The sequence below is a fragment of the Emydura macquarii genome, unplaced genomic scaffold, assembly GCF_026122565.2.
Source record: "Emydura macquarii macquarii isolate MOO-44397 ecotype Brisbane River unplaced genomic scaffold, CSIRO-AGI_Emac_v2 contig_3220, whole genome shotgun sequence".
Taxonomy (NCBI): Eukaryota; Metazoa; Chordata; order Testudines; family Chelidae; genus Emydura; species Emydura macquarii.
Genome location: NW_027133357.1, coordinates 5742420 through 5761133, shown reverse-complemented (window position 1 = coordinate 5761133; position 18714 = coordinate 5742420). Strand labels below are relative to the sequence as shown.

The window sequence follows — 18714 nt, the reverse complement described above, 5'->3', positions numbered from 1 at the left end:
GTAGCTTAGAAAATGGAGCAGGGGCATGGGCGGTGGGCGTTTAACTCTTTAAGAACCATCTTCGTCTTCAGAACAGATGATCCAGGATGTCCAGAGCAGACTTGAAGTGTCAGAAGGACTCGAGTCTCTGCTGTTCTAGAAGGATGAAGGGTACGCTGTGCAGTGAAGGGGATGGTAAGGAGCAGAAAAAGGTCAGGCAAGGGTGTGACAGAAAACAGTGATAGTAATTTCTGTCTTGCTGTTTCCTTTCCAACCCTGTGTCTCACTGGTTTCCCGATGCAGTTTATTGCATAGCCAGAGGAGGCCTCCCAGTGTGAGGCCAACAATGGTGCCTTCCCCATCAGCACAGACACTGTAATATGCTGGTGTCTTCCTATCCCTGTGGAGCCCTGGGTCCTATCTCTTCAGCTGTGACTGGTCACATCTGTGCGGTTGGTGTCAGTGGTGGCTGGAGCCATCAGCTACATTACAACATCTTTCTGCCAAACTATCCCAGCAGGAATTGCTGGGGTGACTCAGATCCAAGTGTGATCTGAGACTGACTTATTTCAGGGGCTTAATTCATTAGACTGAGGGCGGCATCCACAGTCTGCCCAGCGGAGGGACTGCTTTGGTAATATGCCAAGAGCCTAAGGCGTACAGCTGCAGCTCCCACGATGCAGCGCTCCGGCTTGGTCAGAGCAGCTGTTGAAGGATGGGAAGGTGGCCTTTCACCTCCAGGTCATCAGCTCAAATCCAGCCTAGGCCTGTCGTGAGTGGGAAATCTGATGGCTCTTGAATGGCCAGTGTGAAATGAGTTTGTGGTTCTCAATCCAGTGCCTAGTGGACAGGTGTCCGCGCCACTAAAACCACTGCCACTACCACCCTGGGCACTAATTGGCACTTCCATTGGCAATCTCCGCAGCCATGCCACGGCTTGAGTGGGCTGTGGAGACAGAACTCACCTAGTAGGGAGAAGGGTGAGACCTCTCCTGGCTCAGAGCTGGGGCTTGTCAGTGGAGCAGTATGGAGGAAGTTTGCCCAGCCGTCTTCTGGGCTGTCCCTGCTCTGTAGACAGGATTTCAGTCTCTGGTGCAGTCTAGACTCAAGCCAGCACTAAATTCACTTTGATTAGGGCCATGTGCCAGTGTCATGTGTAAAACTCTCCAGTTGCACCAATCCGCTGAGATGGGCTGGGCGTGCACAGGGGTGGGTCTCGCCTGGCAGACAAGAACTTCTGAGAGAGTGGGGCAGCTGGACTGCGAGGAGAGCCTTTCCTTGCCCAGTGGTCTGCAGAATGAAATCGCTGGGGAGCCACCAGCATAGGGTAGAACATAGCACCCTACGGCCGTGCCGTTCACTGTACTCTAGAGGGGGGTCGGGAGGTCTGTTTGCAAAGCAAAGGGCTAATGGGGCATGGGAAAGGCCTTCATGAATGCACTGCTTGGAGCACGACTCCTGCTCCACAGATCCTGGAGTGGCCCAAGCCTGTGGGAGGCTGATCCCTTGGAAAAGGCCAGAGTAGCATGGGGAGCCATCCTGCACCAGCCAGGCCGATGCATAAAATGTGTGACCTGTTGGGTCTCGTCTGGCTCAGATTTCTCGGAGGGCAGCAGGCACTGATGCTGTGGTGGTAGGAAAACCTGCTGCTGGAGACTGACTGACACTGGCTTGAGAGACCTGAATCCCCAGGTCCTAATCCTGGCTCCACCACTGACTGTCTGTGGCCTTAGGCAAGTCAAACTGCTCTGCCTCAGTTTCCCCATCTGTAAAACGGGGCTAATAGTTTAATCTCCTTTGCCGGGGGCTGTGAGGGTTCACGAGTTAGTGTTTGTAAAAGACTTTGAAGCTGTAAAGCATAATATAAATACCAAGTATTATTTATTTGGGGGGATGGGAAGCGAATTGCTGCGTTTATCATGGTGGCAAATGGGGGTTTATGATGGAGTAGAGAGAAGCCTATTCGAAGAGCCCAGGCAAGGCCTGAAGCAGTTGGACTGTCCCTTATACCACCCTTTGATCTGTTGGGTGTTTCCCCAACAGTTCTGTATTCACTGATGCAGCTGCAGGTACCATTTAGCTTTCAGGCTTCGTGATCTGACTGAGAAGCTGGGCACCCTAATGAGCCTAGAGTGACCTAACTTCATGACTTCCTCACAGCTTGTGGCACTGTCTGCCTCTCCGAAATAGAAGTCTCCCTTTATCTCACTCTGTATCCACAACGAGCTGGCGTTTGCAGACCCTTGTCTTCAGAAGAAGAGAGGCTAGACTCGGGATTGAGTCAGGTTTTCTGGCTGGGACGATAGCTGTTGACTCAAGGTCCCATCTGCATGCAGCACTTACATTCCCACCTGTGGCTCTTGGAGTCTGGCTAGTCTTAACGTGAGACAGTTGAGCCGAAGCCACTGAGATCCCACTCAGGAACTGGAAAGGGGCGGATGAAAGGAGGAACGCCACGGGGGAGATTGTGTTGGTGTTGCAGAGCCCCCCTGTGACCACAGCATCGAGGCTGCCTTCGTTCTCACTCTGAGATGAGCAGGTGGCTGTCCGGGTAGCACAGTGTAAGCAGTGCAAGAACCCCTGGTTGGCACAGTCCTTATATCTTTGGTTCTGGAAGTTTAACTCCATGCTCTTCTCCAGCTTTCTCTGTATATTGGGGACAGAGAGAGGCCTGGAAGTGCAGTTCTGTTCTGAGAAGTGGAGCTCCGTCTTTGTGTCTCGTAGATCCCACAGCAAACGGGCACAACTGGAGAAGTGGGGAAAAGTTTTCCCTGCTGCCTCTGCCTGGGATCAGAGCCAAGCTGGGCTCCTTCCTTCTCCTGCATCCTGCGTGGTAATAAAGGCTCTGCAGTGGGGATTTCATTAACAAATCTGCTGATGCATGAGGCAGAGTAGACTCCAGCTCCCTGCAGGGCTAATGGGACGTGTGCTTCTGTGTCCGTAAGGTAAGCAAACAGGCCTCTAGAGACATGCAGGGAGCAGGTCCCTGGAATAGGGCAGTGCTATATTTGCACAGTCACTTTTCAGAGAGAAACTGGTGGCTGTGAAAGGATTGGACAGGGCACATTGGGTGTCTTGAGCAGGCTTGTTAAAGGACCTGGATTACACTCCTTCCCCACCCCCTCAGGGTAACGGGTTACCGTGGTGCAATAACTTCTTAAAAATCTGAAGCAGAGAAATAGTCTGCTTCCCTGTCATAACTCCGCTTGGCAATCCTACTTGCTTTTGTCCTCCATGGTAAGCACCTGCATCGGTGGCTGGGGCTGGTACAGACTCCAGGAGGTCATCTGCACCAAGCCCCCATCACCTACCGCAGTGTATCCTGCCACCCCTATGCACCTTGTCTCCCCTCCCCACACACACACTCCACGCTGGGGCGTTACCCTTCAGAGATACGGTTCATGGCTGCACACACCCCCCAGGAGTGTCGTAAGGCCCTGTTCCATTCCTCTTTGCAAAGCACTTTGAAGTCCTCTTGTGAAAGGAGCCAGAGAAGTGTGAATGATGGACTGATGGGTTTGTGACAGGTACCTTTCCCAAGCGTCTGTATAACCCTGCCACCCCTTCTCTGGAACGCCCTGATGCTGTGAACGGAGAGGCTGCCTTGGCTCCCCAGGTCCCTGGGAGATGCTGGGTTTGCATTCTCGTCGGCGCTTGAGGAGCCTCTGCTCCTTGTCCATGTTGTAACAAGCCTCAAACTGAAATGTATATTTTTGCTAGCAATACAGACCTCCGAGTGTTTTTAATATAAACAGTGCCGCAGACTGACTTACCTGGAAATAAACCTGATCCAAATATTTAAGGAACTTTCAGCGCATTGCCATACTTTCTTCAAAGCTTTTTAGTGTCTCCCAGCCCGCTTGTGGCTCTCTCATTAGACGAGTCACTGGGAATTGCCGTTGTCGGTGGAGCTTTGTGGTGGGCTCTCAGAGCCAGATCCTGCCGTTTGCCATGCACAGTGGGGTCCCTGCACCCACCTCAGGGGGACACTGGGGGACCAGGAGTCCATCCATACAAAGCTGGTCACAGGATTGGGGCCTTGCATGCCAATCATGTGAACGCTTACTCACTCAAGTAACTTCACTCGCACGGCTAGTCCCATTTACTTCAATAGGACCGTTTGCATGTATAAAGTTAGGCACGTGCTTGAGTGTATGTTTGCAGGACCAGGAATATGAATTTATCTTACCATAGCATGTAGGAGCCCTAATCATGGACCAGGACCCCATTGTACTAGGAGCTGTACAGAATTATTTTGTAATCAATTTTCCAAGCCACTATTCTATTGAAACAGACTCAGCCAGTACCTTGATCGCTGTGGGGCCATTTGTGCTGGGCAGTGGTGCTGAGGGAGGTGCCTAGGAAGGCTGGCCACCTACCAAGGGGGATATAGAATATGTGACAAAGAACCATGCACAAATGGTACCCATTTCCACCCAGGGGAAGTTTGTGCAGGAAGAAATCTGCTGTGTTGGTGGAAATTGTGCCTATATGAGGGGTTGTCTGTGATCCCCTCTCATTCTTCCAACCATGCACAAATACAGATGTGTGATGTTCCATTTTGTATTTTGTTTCGATGGTTTAGATACAGGGTATTTGTTTAATTTTTTAAAACCATATTTTTAAAGATTATGGGGCGCACCCCCACACACTCCACCATATGACTTCCTGCAAGAGCTGTGCAAATCTAAAATAACCTTCAATCGTATTGTCGGTTTAGAATCTCTGGTCAGTTCTCGGGTTCCTTGAAGAAGAGATTTCCTGAGCAAAGGGAAAATCCTCTAATTTTCTTCCCAAAGGCAGAAACCTTATATGAACAAAGTTAATCACAGGTTTTTAAAATATGTTTATGGCAAGAATACTTTCCATTCTGCTCATAGAAGAGGCCCTTAAACGCTCTCTGTTGGGGTCCCAAACACTTCCCTTACCACAGCCCTACTCATTGAAGCTAATAGCAAAACTCCTGTTGACTTCAGGGCAGTCCAGCCTCCCCCCATCACCTCAACCCACCAGCTATTCTGTTGTTCGTTTTCATTAATGCTCCAAGAGCCAATCCTGAGCTTGTGCTGAGTGCTCCAATCTCCCTTGAGGTCATGGGAATGGAGGATGCTCAGCAGATTGCAGAATTGAGCCCTTAAGTAAGCAGCTGGAAAAGCACACTGGGAAATGCCCCTTCAAACAAAGAGTGGCACATATTAGCCCACCAAAGGGCTAATAAAGGTAATAAACCAACAAGAGTATAGTTTTGTCACTGAAACCAACAAGGGAGAGGAATTTGTGCCGCAGACTTGAGCATGACCTATGCAGACATCTGTCTGCCGGAGCTTGCAAAGAGCCTGAAACAATAGCACTGAGACGTGAACTGCCCTATTCATTTCAGCGGGCGCTAATGCCAGTGTCAGCGAGGAGACTGAATGGGAACATTGTCCACTCTCACTGCTCATCAGGGTATGTGGGAGAGGGGAGGAAGTGTCATACGCAGGGGATCTAAAAATACTGGTAAGCCTCCAACGCACGGAAGTGCTAAAGGGGGCACAAATGGCTTCATTTTCCTGAAGGTAAATGAATCTCAGGGCTTGTCTACACTGAGTTGTTGTGTGGCAAGCCCTAGTGTGAAGCTATCACACAGCAGCATGCCACGCGGTAACATCCCATGTGCTCACTGCTACTGCCAGGGAAAGTCCAGCAAGTGAAAATCCACATAGCAAGTTACTGGGCAGCAAGGTGGGGTGCTGCAGAGTCACACGTTAGCGTGCTGCGCAGTGACTCACGGGCCGGCGTAGACAAGCCCTCTGCTTTGCAAATGTTGGGAAGCGCTTTAAACTGAAGGGACCGATCTGTCTGTGTCTCTTCCACCATGTCCGGGGAGATTGGGATCTCTGCTTCGCTGCTAGCAGGGTACGTGGTGTGGTAGCAACAGCGTGTTGCAACATCAACCCATCTGCAGAAGAATCCCCCCTTGGCTGTATTTTATTTTTGTAAGGGTAATTTTTAGTAATGATGTAGCACTTTGCACTTGCAAAGCCCTGTATGAATGCTAACTACTGAATCCTCGTGACAACCCTGTACTGGGGAACTTCTTAGCTCCATTGTAGAGCGCAGGGAAACCAAGGTACAAGAGGTGAGGTAAGGTGACATGCCCAAGGTTACCCAGAGAGAGTCCGCGGCAGGTGGGTCTCACGCTAGGTTTGTTTCCCTAGATTGTGCTGCCTCGCTAAAGTATTAGAAACCTGCACAACACTGTCAAAAGACAAGCCTGGGCGCTTAAATTCATAACTTTGCTAGGCACTAAAAATCATGGACTGATTTATGGCCTATTGTAACAATCTAATCCACTAACCATAACCATCCCTCCCTGCTTCTTTTTCTTCCTCCTTTTCCCCCTTCTGCCTGGAGAGGTGTTAAGAGGCCTATTCACCTTGAGTGGCTCCTTGAAATGTGTGAACTACTATGTTAAACAATCGGTTGGATATAGCTGACACTTTACATTTCCCAGACTCAAAGAGGAGCGCTGTGTAAACTCGACAGCTTGTCTCGCTCACTGGCAGAATAAATAAATATTAAATACAAATTTCAGCACTGCTAGGCCCAGATCCTCAAAGGTATTTCTATAGATTTGAATGGACATTAGGTTCCTAACACCTTGCAGGATCTAGATCTCTGTGGACAGTCTGCATGCCAGTTAACTTGAATTAAAGCTAACATATTATAGGTGCTTAGCTGAACTAGGGTGAATGAGGCAACACCTTTTCAAATGGCAAAAGCAGCATGACACATGCAAACGCCCCGCCCCCTTTGTGGCCCCATCCCCAACCCCATGTCCTCCCCCCAGGGCCCCATCCTCTGGCTAGGCCAGATCCTGGCATTGCTGGGGTGGGACCAATGCCCACCTCAGCCCCTCCCACCAGGAAGAGGATGGCACCATACCCCTGAGCCCCTCAGGCAGGCGGGCACAACAAAGAGTGGTACCACAGGGAATCCGGGACAAATGCCTGGGACCGCGACTTGAAATGTACCTTTCAGGACTGTCCTGCCCAATTTGGCACAGCATGGTCACCCTACTCTGGATGCTCCACACAGCTTCCTGCTCTGGAATGCTAAGCAAATGAATTTAGTAACATGCCTTGGCAAAAAGTAATTTATCTAGCGTGCAGTACGTTCAAAGAACTTACAATCATTCAGGCACTGAGTTTGCAACCGCTTAGAGGCATGCTTCAGTGTAAGCACCTGAGTAGTTCCATCAAAGGCAGTGGCAGGGGACTTTTATGCACCTAACTCCCTTTGGCACTACTTAGATGGTAAAATTAAGCAACGCCTGAGGCCCAGATCCTCAAGATATTTAAGGGCCTAACGCCCACTGAAATCGATAGATGTTAGGTACGTAACTGCCTTTGAGGATCTGGGCTAAGGGTTTGCAGCGTTGAGGCCTGACTAATGATCAGTAGTAGCAGACAGGCAGAAATAAAAGTGCCGGGGTCCAATCAGGCTGCAGCTGCAGAGATGTACAGACTGTGTGATGTGCAAGAACCTAAGTGCATTGCCCAGTGTGCACTGATTACAACGTAAGGTGTTGTGAAATATTTTGCTTTGTGCCATACCTGGGCAACTCTCTTCACAGACCAGTAGACTGGCTCCCCACCCCCCAGGTACGAGGTTTTAGACCTATATAAATAAAAGTGGCTGAACAGTCTGATCTGAAGGAGTCTGGAGAGGTAAAAGTGTAATAGGCAATGACCTGCCATGATGGTCAGGACAGCTGGGGCCCTAATTGATTGCAGAGCATATAGCACAGAAAAGGACAGAGCTGCGTATTCTTTACTATTCCGTTCCCTGCAGCCAGTATCTCATTTCCTTCCATTTCTTCTGCTGTGTGTGCCGAACAGGGGTGAAGCAGGAAGTGGCAGGGGCCATGACCGTGCTCCAGCTTTTGCCCCTTTGTGCTGTTGTCTGCCAGCCAGGGTGTCACATCAGTGGAACAAACTCAGTGGGGAAACGCTTTGTTTATTTAAATCAAACCTGCCTCTTTCCCCACCCAGTCGACCCCCTCACGGAGGCCCTGCCTGCACCAGGCGGCAAAGAATTGCAACAAGCCTTTGCAAGACACTTTGAGCATTCAACACCTCACTCCTGCCCAGCCGGGGGGTTTTAGTGTTGTTTACAGTGTACTTAGGGGCCCCAGTGTGCACGGCACTGTACATACAGGGAGTTCCTGCCCAAAAGTGCTTACTACCTAAGCAGACAAAGAAAATGTCAGCATCCCCATTTATAAATAAGGAACAGGGGCACTGAGAGATTAAGACCCAGCTCCTCAAAAGGATTTGGGGTTCTAACTGCCATTGAAATCAATCAGTGGAACCCTAGATACCTTTGAGGAGCTGGGCCCAAGTGATGTGTCCCCTGTCATGCTAAGGAGGCAGAACTAGAACTCAGGGTTCCCGGCTCCCAGTTTAGTGCCTTAGCCACAAGACCATCCCCTGCTGGTGCTGCAGGCCCAGCATCCACTACTTGGGTGGGGACACCCATGGGTGCTCAGCAGAAGATTCTGTCTTCATTCCCTTCTGTCCAGCTTTTTGGCCAGACGCTGTTCCGGGAGCTGCCTGCACGCCTCGCTCTATGTACGTCTGCTTCGCACACATCCCTGGGCAATCGATTCTTGTTCCAATTCTTTTTCGTTCCCCTGTAGTGCTGGGTGCCACGAGGACCAAACAGCCATTGCCCTGGGGGTCTCTGTTGCACTTTCAGATGTTAATAGCATTGAGTGTACCGGTTGGCTGCAATGCCTGGGATGAGGTTCTGGTCTACGGGCTGTCTCTGCACACACAAAATCAAAAACCTCTCCAATCTAGGCAGCAACAAAGGGGTTAAGCCTTGTTAGCCTGCCCATTGGCTCCTTCCTCCCCGCCTGTGAGTTTGCACCTACTGCAGGTAGCTGGTCAGTGCAGAGGTGGGTGGGTCCCATTCCTTACTCCTGCAATCTGATAAACTAATGGGTAGCTGGGTGTGTCCAAAGGGCTCCCTTCCCAATGGGCTAGTTGGTGGGGAAGGCTGGTTTAAACCCCTCCCCTCCCATAAATAGTTCTGGAGGGGGGGTGGGGGACAGAGAGGCCTTTTGAGTCAGTTTCTGGCAAGGATGGAGGCTGGCTCGCTGGTAGCAGCTGGAGGGGTCCCGCCTAACAGGGGTCCCTACTCCAGGGTCCTGTGCAGGTACGGCCTGGGGGCAGCGGGTTTAGAGCCCAGCTCCCTCCCCCAGATAACAGCCACGTTGGTGGTGGTGGGATGGGGGGTAGAGAACTGCTGTCCTTGATCTTCTTTGTGCCAGGAGGGCTCTGCCCCTGGCCTGCGCATGGGTGGGAGTTTGCAGCAGGCTGTTCTCCTGCTGGCTGGTGGCACTGAAATGCTTAGATGCCTCCATTTTATAGGGACTGTCCTGATATTTGGGGCTTTTTCTTATATAGGTGCCTGTGGGCCCCCCCCATCCTGTCCTGACTTTTCACACTCGCTATCTGGTCCCTCTGCCCCATGCGGGCTCTGAAGGCAGCACCTCGTGGAGATGAAAGGGGTCTCTGGGCAGAGTGACCATTGTCTGGCAGGGGGCAGCTCTTTGCAGTGCTGGGGGAGGGGATTCTCTGGTTGCCTGGAGTGGTAAAGGCTGGGACTTTGGACCTTATCTTCCCGCCCCCTTGGGTTTCCTCCCTGCCCTGGGTTCTGGCTCCTCTTTGTAGTGAAACTTCTTGTGCTGCTTTCAGGCAAAGCCAAGCTTTAGTTGCATTGGGCTCCCTGGTAAATTGCTCCGTCTTCAAGCCGTCCAGGGGCAGGCGTTTAACAGTCAAACGCTTTGGAGTGCTGCTAACTTCTCTTAAACTTCAGGCTTCCCTTGGGCATGTGCCGTGGGGAGGTCTGCGGGCCGTGCTGGCTCGGAGAGCTCCATGTTAAGCCTTTGGGGAAGCTGTCTCGGGTGCATTCCCACCACAGGCCTCTCCTGGTTCTTAGTGCTCTCATTATTTGAGCAAGCAAACATGTGACTGGGACTCCCATGGTGAAATACTCCCTGCTGCCTCATCCGGCCTCCCCAAGCTCCTGCTCCTCCCCGAATCAGATCAGCCAGTAGTAGCTGGACCAGGGCAGTGGCCTTTTTCCCATAGCCCTGCAGGCTTTTTCCACTTATCCCCTGCTCTAGTCTCTGACTCCCTAGCCCTCTTCTTCTCCCAAGTTCTGTTGGCAGTGAGTGGAGGTGGGCTCTCTCTCCAGGCTGAGATGGGCTGTAGGCTGGGGAACGCCCTGGCCTGCGCCCTCCATGCGCTGTGCCCGACCTCTGGGAGGCGTCCATCTCCTGGGTTTCCAGCACTCGTGAGCTGAGCCGCTGTCCTTCACATCAGAGCCTTCTGCATCTCACTGGTGGCTGCTGGCTCCCGTCCCTCACCACCCCCGGGCCCACATCCATGGGCTTCTCCACAGTCCACCCTTGGACTGTGCAGCCTGGGTGTTTCCAGGAGCCCAGGGAGTTGCGTGCTCAAATCCTGTTGGATTTCAATGGGAATGGGATGCCTGATTCCAATCGGCTCCCTTACAAATCTTGGCCCCATGTTTACGCTTCGCTGCCGCCAAACAGCTGACGTGCACACGCCGCAAGAGAACAGCTCTGCACCCCCATGGCATGAGTGCCCTGGTGTTTGATGCCCATCATTAGGGTATATGGGCGTCTCACAAGGCCGAAACAAAGACTGTTGAGTTCTCCGTGAGCCAGACCAACTCCCCTGCTTCCCTAGCGCTGTCATAGTCAGCGAGGAACCTGGGATTGAACTGGTTCCCAAGGCTGGTGCAGAAAGGAGCAGCGGGTTGTAACATGCTGGAGTCTCTAGCTGTTCTGCCCTGCCCTGAGGCTGGGATGTGTCAATGAGCCTATGGGAATTGGGCACCCAACTCCCATGTTCAAATCAGGTTTGACAGCTGCTTCCAGACACGGGGAGGCTGTGGCTTGGAGGGGTGAGGACGCTGAGCTCCTCTGGGAAGTAAGGAAGCGTCGGGATGGACCGTAGTCAGAGCCATGTCCTGTGAGCTTAGTAGGAAGCTGATGTGTTGGTGCAGCCTGTGGGTCAATGTGGGGTCTCTTCTTCCTGCAGGAACTTTGCCCGGGGAGCCTGTAGATGGGGTCAGAATTGCCGTTTCTCACACGAGCGGAAGTCAGCCCAGATCTGCAGGTATTTCCAGAATGGGTTCTGTGGCTACGGAGACCGTTGCAGGTAAGGACGTTGCCTGTGATGCCCCAGATTTGGGCTAAAGACCAAGGTGATGGGCCCCTTAGAAATATTCTAGACTGAAAGATGCATGGTCTCAGGCAGTGGTTTCCAAAGCTTCTTCCCAAGGAGCCCTTTGGCATCTTGCTGAGTGTCCTGGGCCCCTTTTCTGGTGCTACCAGAACATCCCCGCCAGGCCAGCGTGGGAACGCTCCTACCAATGTGACCACTTATGCACGGTCACGCCAAAAGGAGGATGCCATCTTGAGAACAAAATGGTGTCGTCCATGTGGGAAAAGTGCCGGAACACCGTTCCAGCCCTGGCTTAAGGGCCAGCCCCCTGCATAACCATGGTAGGCCCCTGCGGGTCTGGGGACCCCACTTTGGGAACCACTGTCTAAAACGATGGGGAGGAGGTGGGGTTGAGAGGAATCTCCTGAGCCTAGTCTAAAATGGAAACCATAATTCTCCAGCAGCAGCTGCAGCAGTAGAAGCTGTATGGTGTGGAGATTTGGCTAGGTAAGGTGGTGAAAAACACCTGAAACCTGTTTACACCAGTTTCCCCAGTGGAGCTGCACGGGCAGAGAATTACAGGGCGCCCTCCTACTGGTGTGGACAGACACGACCACGGCCGAGAGGCGCAAGACCGGTGCGGTAACCCATTGCCAGAGCTTGGGAGATCGTAGCTTGTTCAACTTCTGAAAGTCCTAGGTTGAGGCACTTAAAACCGATACTGGCATGGCTGTATCAGTGAGGGACGTGGGAGGGAAAAACACACCCTGGTGCTGTCGCTATGCTGATAAAAACCCCAGTAAAGTGCTAATGTTGTTCGGGGAGGTGGTGTGCCTGAACCGGCCAAAAAAAACTGCCGACATAAGCTGTGTAGGGGAGACATAACTGGGGACTTCCAAAGCCATGGAAGGGGTTTAGACACCGCTAAACCACTGCCATGAACTTTAATGGAAGAGGTGTCTAAGTCCATTGGACTGCTCCTGGAAATCTCCATCATAATGGCTACAACTGAATCCGCTGAGGAGATGGGCTGTCCCCTGGTGTGTCTCTGTCCTAAGAAAGGCTTGGACACTGCGATGTCATAAGACTGGAGCTGATCCCGTGCCCTAAACAATAGGCATGTATCTCACCCTTGGGCCATGCCATGTAGCCCGTGACCTTTGACTCCTCCAGCTATCGGCACGTCCAAGAGCCTTCAGCCCCGGCTTGGAGAAGATGCGGCTCACAGCCTGCCTCATCGCTGAGCCGCCGCGGCTCGGAGCCGTCCGTCCGGCCAGAAGCATCAGCTGGGAGCCAGGGAGGTGCCCGGCGTGGTTCGGAGCCTCCTGGCCCCAGTGTGACGCAGCTGCAGCTGAACTTCAGGCAGCTGACCACGGAGTTTGAGGAGGAAGAGGAAGATAAAGAGACTGTCACCGTCCGCACCAATCCCCCAAACTGGGCCTTCAGCAGGGAGTTTGTCCCCAGGCAGGCCCAGTGTGGATCAAGTAAGTGCTGCTGGCCTGTTAACTGCGTTGGGGGCGAGGCTGGGAATGGCCGGGTGGGAATGGCTGGCTTGGCTCTAGCGTGAGCTGGGGGAACTTCTTCCCACTGACTAGTCTGCCTGTCTGGAGAAGGCTGCTTCTGCTCAGGCAGCTCTTTGTGGGTCCCATTGGGGAGGTGATATACAGAGCCCGGATCCAGCCCCGGGGCCATCCTTCTGTGCAACAGGCTGCCTGTGGTGGCCTGGCTTTCAAAAGCCCTCTGCCCTGTGTGGGAAGGAGCATGGGTGCCTAGTGAATGAATCTCATACCAACTGTTGTCTTGCTGGGCAGGTTCCAGACCACGGGATCTGGGATTTCCAAGAACTTCCCTGGAACCAGAGGCTGTACCTAACAAAGTGGTGATCCCGGCGCCTCAAACCCTAGAGGTGTGTGGGATTCTCGGGATGGGGGACGGTGATATTGGCACTGACATTCTCAGTGGGATGCTCTTATGGTGTCTGTTGTGCTTACCAGGCCCCCATCATCCTGGTCTCTGAGCACCTCCATCTTTAACGCCTTTATTCTCCCAACCCCTGTCAGGCAGGGCACTGCTGTTGTCCCCATTGCACAGATGGGGAACTGAGGCACAGAGGAGCGAAATACTTTGCCCCAAGGTCACCCAGGGAGTCTGTGGCAGAGCAAGAAACTGACCCCAGGTCTCTCATGTCCTAGGTTAATGCCCTAAGACCATCCTTCCTCAGAGTCCTACCCCAGATACCTTCCATATGGCTGAGAGCAATCTTCTTGGTGTAATCCAGTGTAATCCTCCCACTCTCCTGTCTGTGGGACCCGTTCATTGCCTGGCAGGGGTCCCTCTCCTCCTTCCTGAAGGGCTGCGGAAGGCCGGTTCTTCCCAAGCCCGGAGCTGAGGCAATGGCCCTCTCCAAAGCAGGGTGGATGTCCAGCCAGCACAGCGCTGAGCCCAGGGTTTTACTGAGGAGCCTGGCGTGGGGAAGATGAGGCAGCAGATCTCCATGGGAGCAAGGGGGATCATGTCTCCGAGTGCTAGCCGGCTATATTGTTCTGTGCAGGCAGCTGGTGGGCTGGGAGCAGCTGCTGCTTCGGCGGTGGCGCTGCGGAGCGAGGATGTGGTGTGCGGCATCTGTATGGACAAGGTCTATGAGAAGTCCTTGCCCGAGGAGCGCGTGTTCGGCATCCTCCCCAACTGTGGCCATGCCTACTGCGTCGGCTGCATCCGCACATGGCGGAAGAGCCGGGAGTTCCAGAGTGCGGTGATCAAGTACGTCCGCCGCTTCCCCCGTAGCGAGGGCTGTGAGCACCCTCCCGCCCCCCCCTTCCATATTCAGATCTGGGGTGGCACAAGGAGAGGCAGCCTGGTCTAATGTCCAGATGTCGGGTCAGAGATCAGGAGTCCTCGGCTTGGCTATGCCGTGTGGGCAATAGGTCCCCCCGTGCTAACCTGCTGCTGGGGGCTTGGTCCCGTTTCCCTTGTTACGAAGAGCCACAATCTGATGGGTGACTTTGTCCAGCAGTCAGATAAGGGGGCGGCAGCTGCCCTAATGGGGATGGGGGAGCTTTTAGGGCAGGCCATGGCATGAGCAATCACCATGACAACCCTCCAGCCCCTGTCTTCCTTACAGATGAGGTTGGCGTTAGCCCCGTTATCGCTGCCCATCCCTGTTGTGGCGAATCTATTGTAATGGCGTAGGGTGCAGCATGGACTAGCTCCGTTAGCTGCCGGGGGGCTGGCCTGGCACTGCTGGTCTCTGAGGCGGGTGCCCGGCCAGCCTGGCGGAACCACCTGCCCCCCTGCCACCCCCCCCACACACCCATTCATGCCTATTTGCTGAAAATGGTCCATGCGCATCATGTGTCTGCCCACAGGGCCTGCCCCGAGTGCCGGGTCACATCCAGTTACTTCATCCCCCACAAGTACTGGGTCTCTGACACGGACGAAAAGGAAAAGCTGATAGAAACCTTCAAGGCACGGACTGGGTAGGTGCCTGGCTCCTATGCTTCCCGGGATGAGGTTTGTGTGACGGGCCTGAATTCGCCCTTTGCTATTCAGAGCGCTCGCCTACAGAGAGGGCTGTCGGCAGAAGGCTGAGAGGTTGGCTCTCCGGGTGTGGTGTTGGCAGGTGCCTGCAGGAACCTCTAACCCATGAATTCCCTTCTGAATTCAACGCACCTCTTTTAACTCTTCTAGGAAAATAAGATGCAAGTTCTTTGCCCGCGGCCAGGGCTACTGCCCCTTTAAATCGGAGTGCATCTACCTTCATGAGCTCCCGGCCAGGGGGCGGCCCCCTCGACAGAGACCTCCTCGTGGGAGAAACCCAGTTGTAAGTAAAAGCAGCTTGAATCTCCCCTAAGTTGAGATCTGTGTCGATAGCTGTTGGGAATAGCCGGTGTGGGGGAGATTGCCAGGCTGGTGGTGTTCAGTCTGTGTTCGGTTTTAAAAATATAAACAGAAATAGAGCTGCTAAGAAGCTGAGATTCAGCTCCGACTTAGCCAGGATACTTAAGCGTGCGCCCAACTTCCAGCACGGGATCGCTTCCGCTGAAGTCAGTGGGACTCCCACGTTCTTAGAGTCAAGCGCATGCCTCAGCGCTCTGCTGAATCAGGGCCTAGAAGAAGAGGACTGACAATCTGCAGATCTGGCTGTGACTGTCCAGCCACTGAGGGCTTGGAGGCCAGTCCTGCCTGGAGCAAAGCAACTGCTGCATGTCCCCTGATGAATCTTCAGCAGGGATGGGTGGGTGAGGAGCTCTTGGATCTTGCTCCTTGCAGTTAGTCTTGCCTGGCCAGTCCTCCCTTGAAATCCTGATGTCTGTCTCCTGCTGGTGGCCCTCAGGACACCCTAGTTCCCCAGGTGGGAGATAAAACCTCTCTAGGAAATAGCAGCACCTTGCAGGGGGTGGGGTCAGTTCTCCTCTCACCCCCTCCCTCCCCCCCCCCCATTGGACCCTGATGGCTCCAGCCCATGTGAGATAAGCATGTTGTGTCCCGTTGCAGGCATTCAGTCCCTCTCCCTCTGAGAGCTCCGAGGAGGAGGAAGATGACGAGGAAGATGACATGTGCTTGCTGCAGTGGGCTCTCACCTTTGCACTGTTGCAGGGGGACGTCGACTATTCAGAGTCCGACTACTGCCATGAGACTTTCTGGGGTTCCAGTGACTCTGACTAGACCGGTCTGGGGATGCTGGGCCGGGCCTGGCTCAATGCAGTCTGGGTCACTCCATGGCTTGTGAACCTACATCTTTGGGGGTCGGGGGTGGGGGGATGGGGAAAGACAATTGACTTCTTTTAATCTGTCTAGTTGTATGTCTGGCAGGACTCCTAGTGATCTGAAACCATGCTGCGCAAGCTGGGGGAACACAGCACCTGCGATGGGAAGCTCTCTCTCTCCATGGAGAGGTGGGATGCTCGGACCACTGTCAACCCACTGCTGCGTCCATCCTGGGGCCGACAGGACTGACAGCGGACACTTCGCACATCACGTTTCCACTTCCCTTCTTCCCCTCCAAAACGGCCTGTCTCCCTCTACACGGTTTCCTCACCACCTCGATTTCCCGGTCTGGTAGTGTCCCAGGTCCTACGGTCTCCCAGCTGCTGGCTCGAGGAGCGGGCTGTGTGCCAGATTTTGTCGTGGTCCTGCCATCTCGCTGCTGTGGGCGGAGGCAGAGCGTCCCACTGCGTGTGCGTCTGCTTGCTGCTGAGGCTGGTTTGTCGTGAAGGAGACTCAGCTGAGCAGTGCTATTGTCCATAGCAGCAGGCAGCGTCTGCATCTTGGCAGGTTGCTCTGGTCTTGACTGCAGTGCTGTCAGGTGTCCATAGCAGGCTTAGAGGGGGAGCAGTCCGGTGGGTGGGGGGGGGGGGGGTGTGTGCTTTTTTTATTGATACAGACATCTGTCTCGGAGGCTTCATAATCTAAGCAGTGAGCCCCGGCTCCATGTGAGCCGGAAGGGTTGCTGCCTAGTCATGAATCTGCCTGTGCACGTACTGGGCAAACTTTTTAACTCTTCCAGAAAATATCTGGAGACCATGAAATAAAAATCAGCTTTAAAAACTAATAGGCCAAATCTCTTTTTGCCTAAGGGCAGTGCAGAAATCTACAATTCTGGCTCTTCGTTCCCTTCTGCCTGCGCCTACTGCTAAAAACACAGTTGCTGGCGATAGCAATAGGGGCAATTGCTGGGCATGGGGACGTGACCCCTGTCTATGTTGGAGCCCAGCAGTTGGGCGGCGTGTTGAGCTGACATCAAAGGAGGATGGGGGGGGTCATCTCTGCTGTCCCTTCTGCTTTACCCTCCTAGGGTACGTCTACACTGAGCGTGGGACCATGCTTCCCAGTCTGAGTAGACGGGCTAGTTCTGCTGGAGCTTGCCTGAGTGTGCACACAAGGGGGCTGGCTGGGTTTGTAGTCACTGGGCTAGCCCCGCTTATGCTGCTAATCTTCACGTGCCAGCTTGAGCCGACCTAGCACCCCTCTTCTCAAGCTGGGCTGCCCTCTATCCTTAGCCTCCAGCTGGAAGGTGGGAGGGGAGGGGAGGGGGGGAAAGTGGTGGGTTAATGGATGGATGCACTGGCCTGAATTTCTGATCCTTCAGCAAGGAGAGGGGCACATCTCAGGCTGGCGTCTCACCCCTGAATGTTACTAGGATCCACTACGGACTCGACGGTCCCTCCTTCCCCAAGAAAAGGGTTCTAAAAACAACCCCTTCTCTCAGCAGCGGGTCTGAGGAGATGTCTGCGCACAAGGCACTTCCTGTGAGCATGGACTGAGTTTTCTTGTCCCTTGCAGTCCGTTTAATGAGCTAGGCTGCACAAGGCCTGCATCCCAGCCTCCACTAAAGTATGAGGTGCTCGGTCTTGCCCCTGTCTTTCTTCATGGGAGCAGTCGCAGGAGCCCTAAACAGCTGTCCAGCTGCAGAACCTCTCTACTGTCAAGGCAGAGCGGGTTGAAAACCGCCAGTGGCTTCCAGCACTTCAGCGATGGAGTCATGGACGGGGAAACGCTTCCAGGGCGGGATGTGCTGCCTCTCCTTGGTGGGAGGCTGCCCCTTTCCTCGATTTCTTGTACGCTGTTTTTGTGGGACAGGAAAATGGGCACAGAGTACCATGGGTTCTTGGGGGGGGTGAATGGGGATAAATGGTAAAAGGTACCTTGAACCCCCTGCTGTTATATCCGCAATCGCAGTCAGCACCTCAGTGGCAATAACTTAATAACCCCACAAGAGCTTTAAAGTCAAAGATACTTAAACTCCCCATCAAGTTAGAAATCATATGTTGGGGAGAGAGGGCACCGTGTAGATTACGTGCAGTGCCTGTGATTACTGGAAGGGAAAGAAATCTACAAATCGTGTGTAAAAAAGAAAATGTTTATTGCATCTCAGTCAGCTTGGGACAGCTCATGATTGTTTGTGTTGCACCGATGCCCCCAGCTTCCAGGCGAGAGCCGTGCTTCAATGTGTTGGGCACTGTCCGCATATTGAAAGAGGATCAAGGGCCAATTTGCTTTCTGTTTCTCCCCTCTCTTTTCCTGCAACACCAGGCTCGGGGAGGGGGAGAAGAGGACCTGGCTGCTCCCCCCAGAGAGGGATGGTGAAGAACCCCTGGAGCTGAGGTGGGGGGATTGATTCAGGGGCTGGGGCTGGCCATGTCTGAGGTACAAAAAAGATGGACACCCAAGAGGATCCTGAGCCCCTAACACTAGGGTTAGGGCAGCTGGCCATGTGCACCGAGCATCCTTACAGATTTCCGGAGACAGCTGGGTCGATGCTCAGAAAACCTCAGCAGGTGGCAATCAGGGGAGGGGGACAGGGCCTGAGTGAATTCTAATGTTGGGGCTGGGGAGAAGGGGGAAGCTCCATCTCATCAGGCAGCATCTGAGGCCAGAATGACCTTGCTATAAAGTTGGGTGAGTTCAAGCTGGCAAAATGCATGTGCCCGGGGGGGCACGATGTTCAAAAATCAAGCGACCAACTGGAAACCACAAGATCAGCACCGAA

At 53.4% G+C, this 18714-nt stretch overlaps 1 protein-coding gene across 2 annotated transcripts; it reads left to right on the top strand.

The window, feature by feature from the left end:
- The first annotated feature begins 20 nt into the window (after positions 1 to 20).
- Positions 21 to 18177, top strand: LOC137142222 (probable E3 ubiquitin-protein ligase makorin-1). Of its 2 annotated transcripts, none has more exons than XM_067531475.1 (8): positions 21 to 191; positions 11100 to 11219; positions 12399 to 12709; positions 13037 to 13131; positions 13777 to 13985; positions 14591 to 14701; positions 14913 to 15045; positions 15720 to 18177. In XM_067531475.1, exons 1-8 carry the CDS (start codon positions 172 to 174, stop codon positions 15888 to 15890), a joined length of 1170 nt encoding a protein of 389 aa, XP_067387576.1. In that variant the 5' UTR covers positions 21 to 171; the 3' UTR covers positions 15891 to 18177. The 2 variants fall into 2 exon arrangements, with proteins under 2 accessions (XP_067387576.1, XP_067387575.1); XM_067531474.1 differs by lacking the exon at positions 21 to 191 and adding an exon at positions 8975 to 9183.
- The last annotated feature ends 537 nt before the right edge of the window (positions 18178 to 18714 follow it).

Coding starts and splice junctions, on each gene's coding strand:
- LOC137142222 (XM_067531474.1), top strand. CDS start 9,110: ATGGAGGCTGGCTCGCTGGTAGCAGCTGGAGGGGTCCCGCCTAACAGG. Junction 13,132..13,776: donor CGGCGCCTCAAACCCTAGAG/GTGTGTGGGATT, acceptor TGTTCTGTGCAG/GCAGCTGGTGGGCTGGGAGC. Junction 15,046..15,719: donor CTCGTGGGAGAAACCCAGTT/GTAAGTAAAAGC, acceptor GTCCCGTTGCAG/GCATTCAGTCCCTCTCCCTC.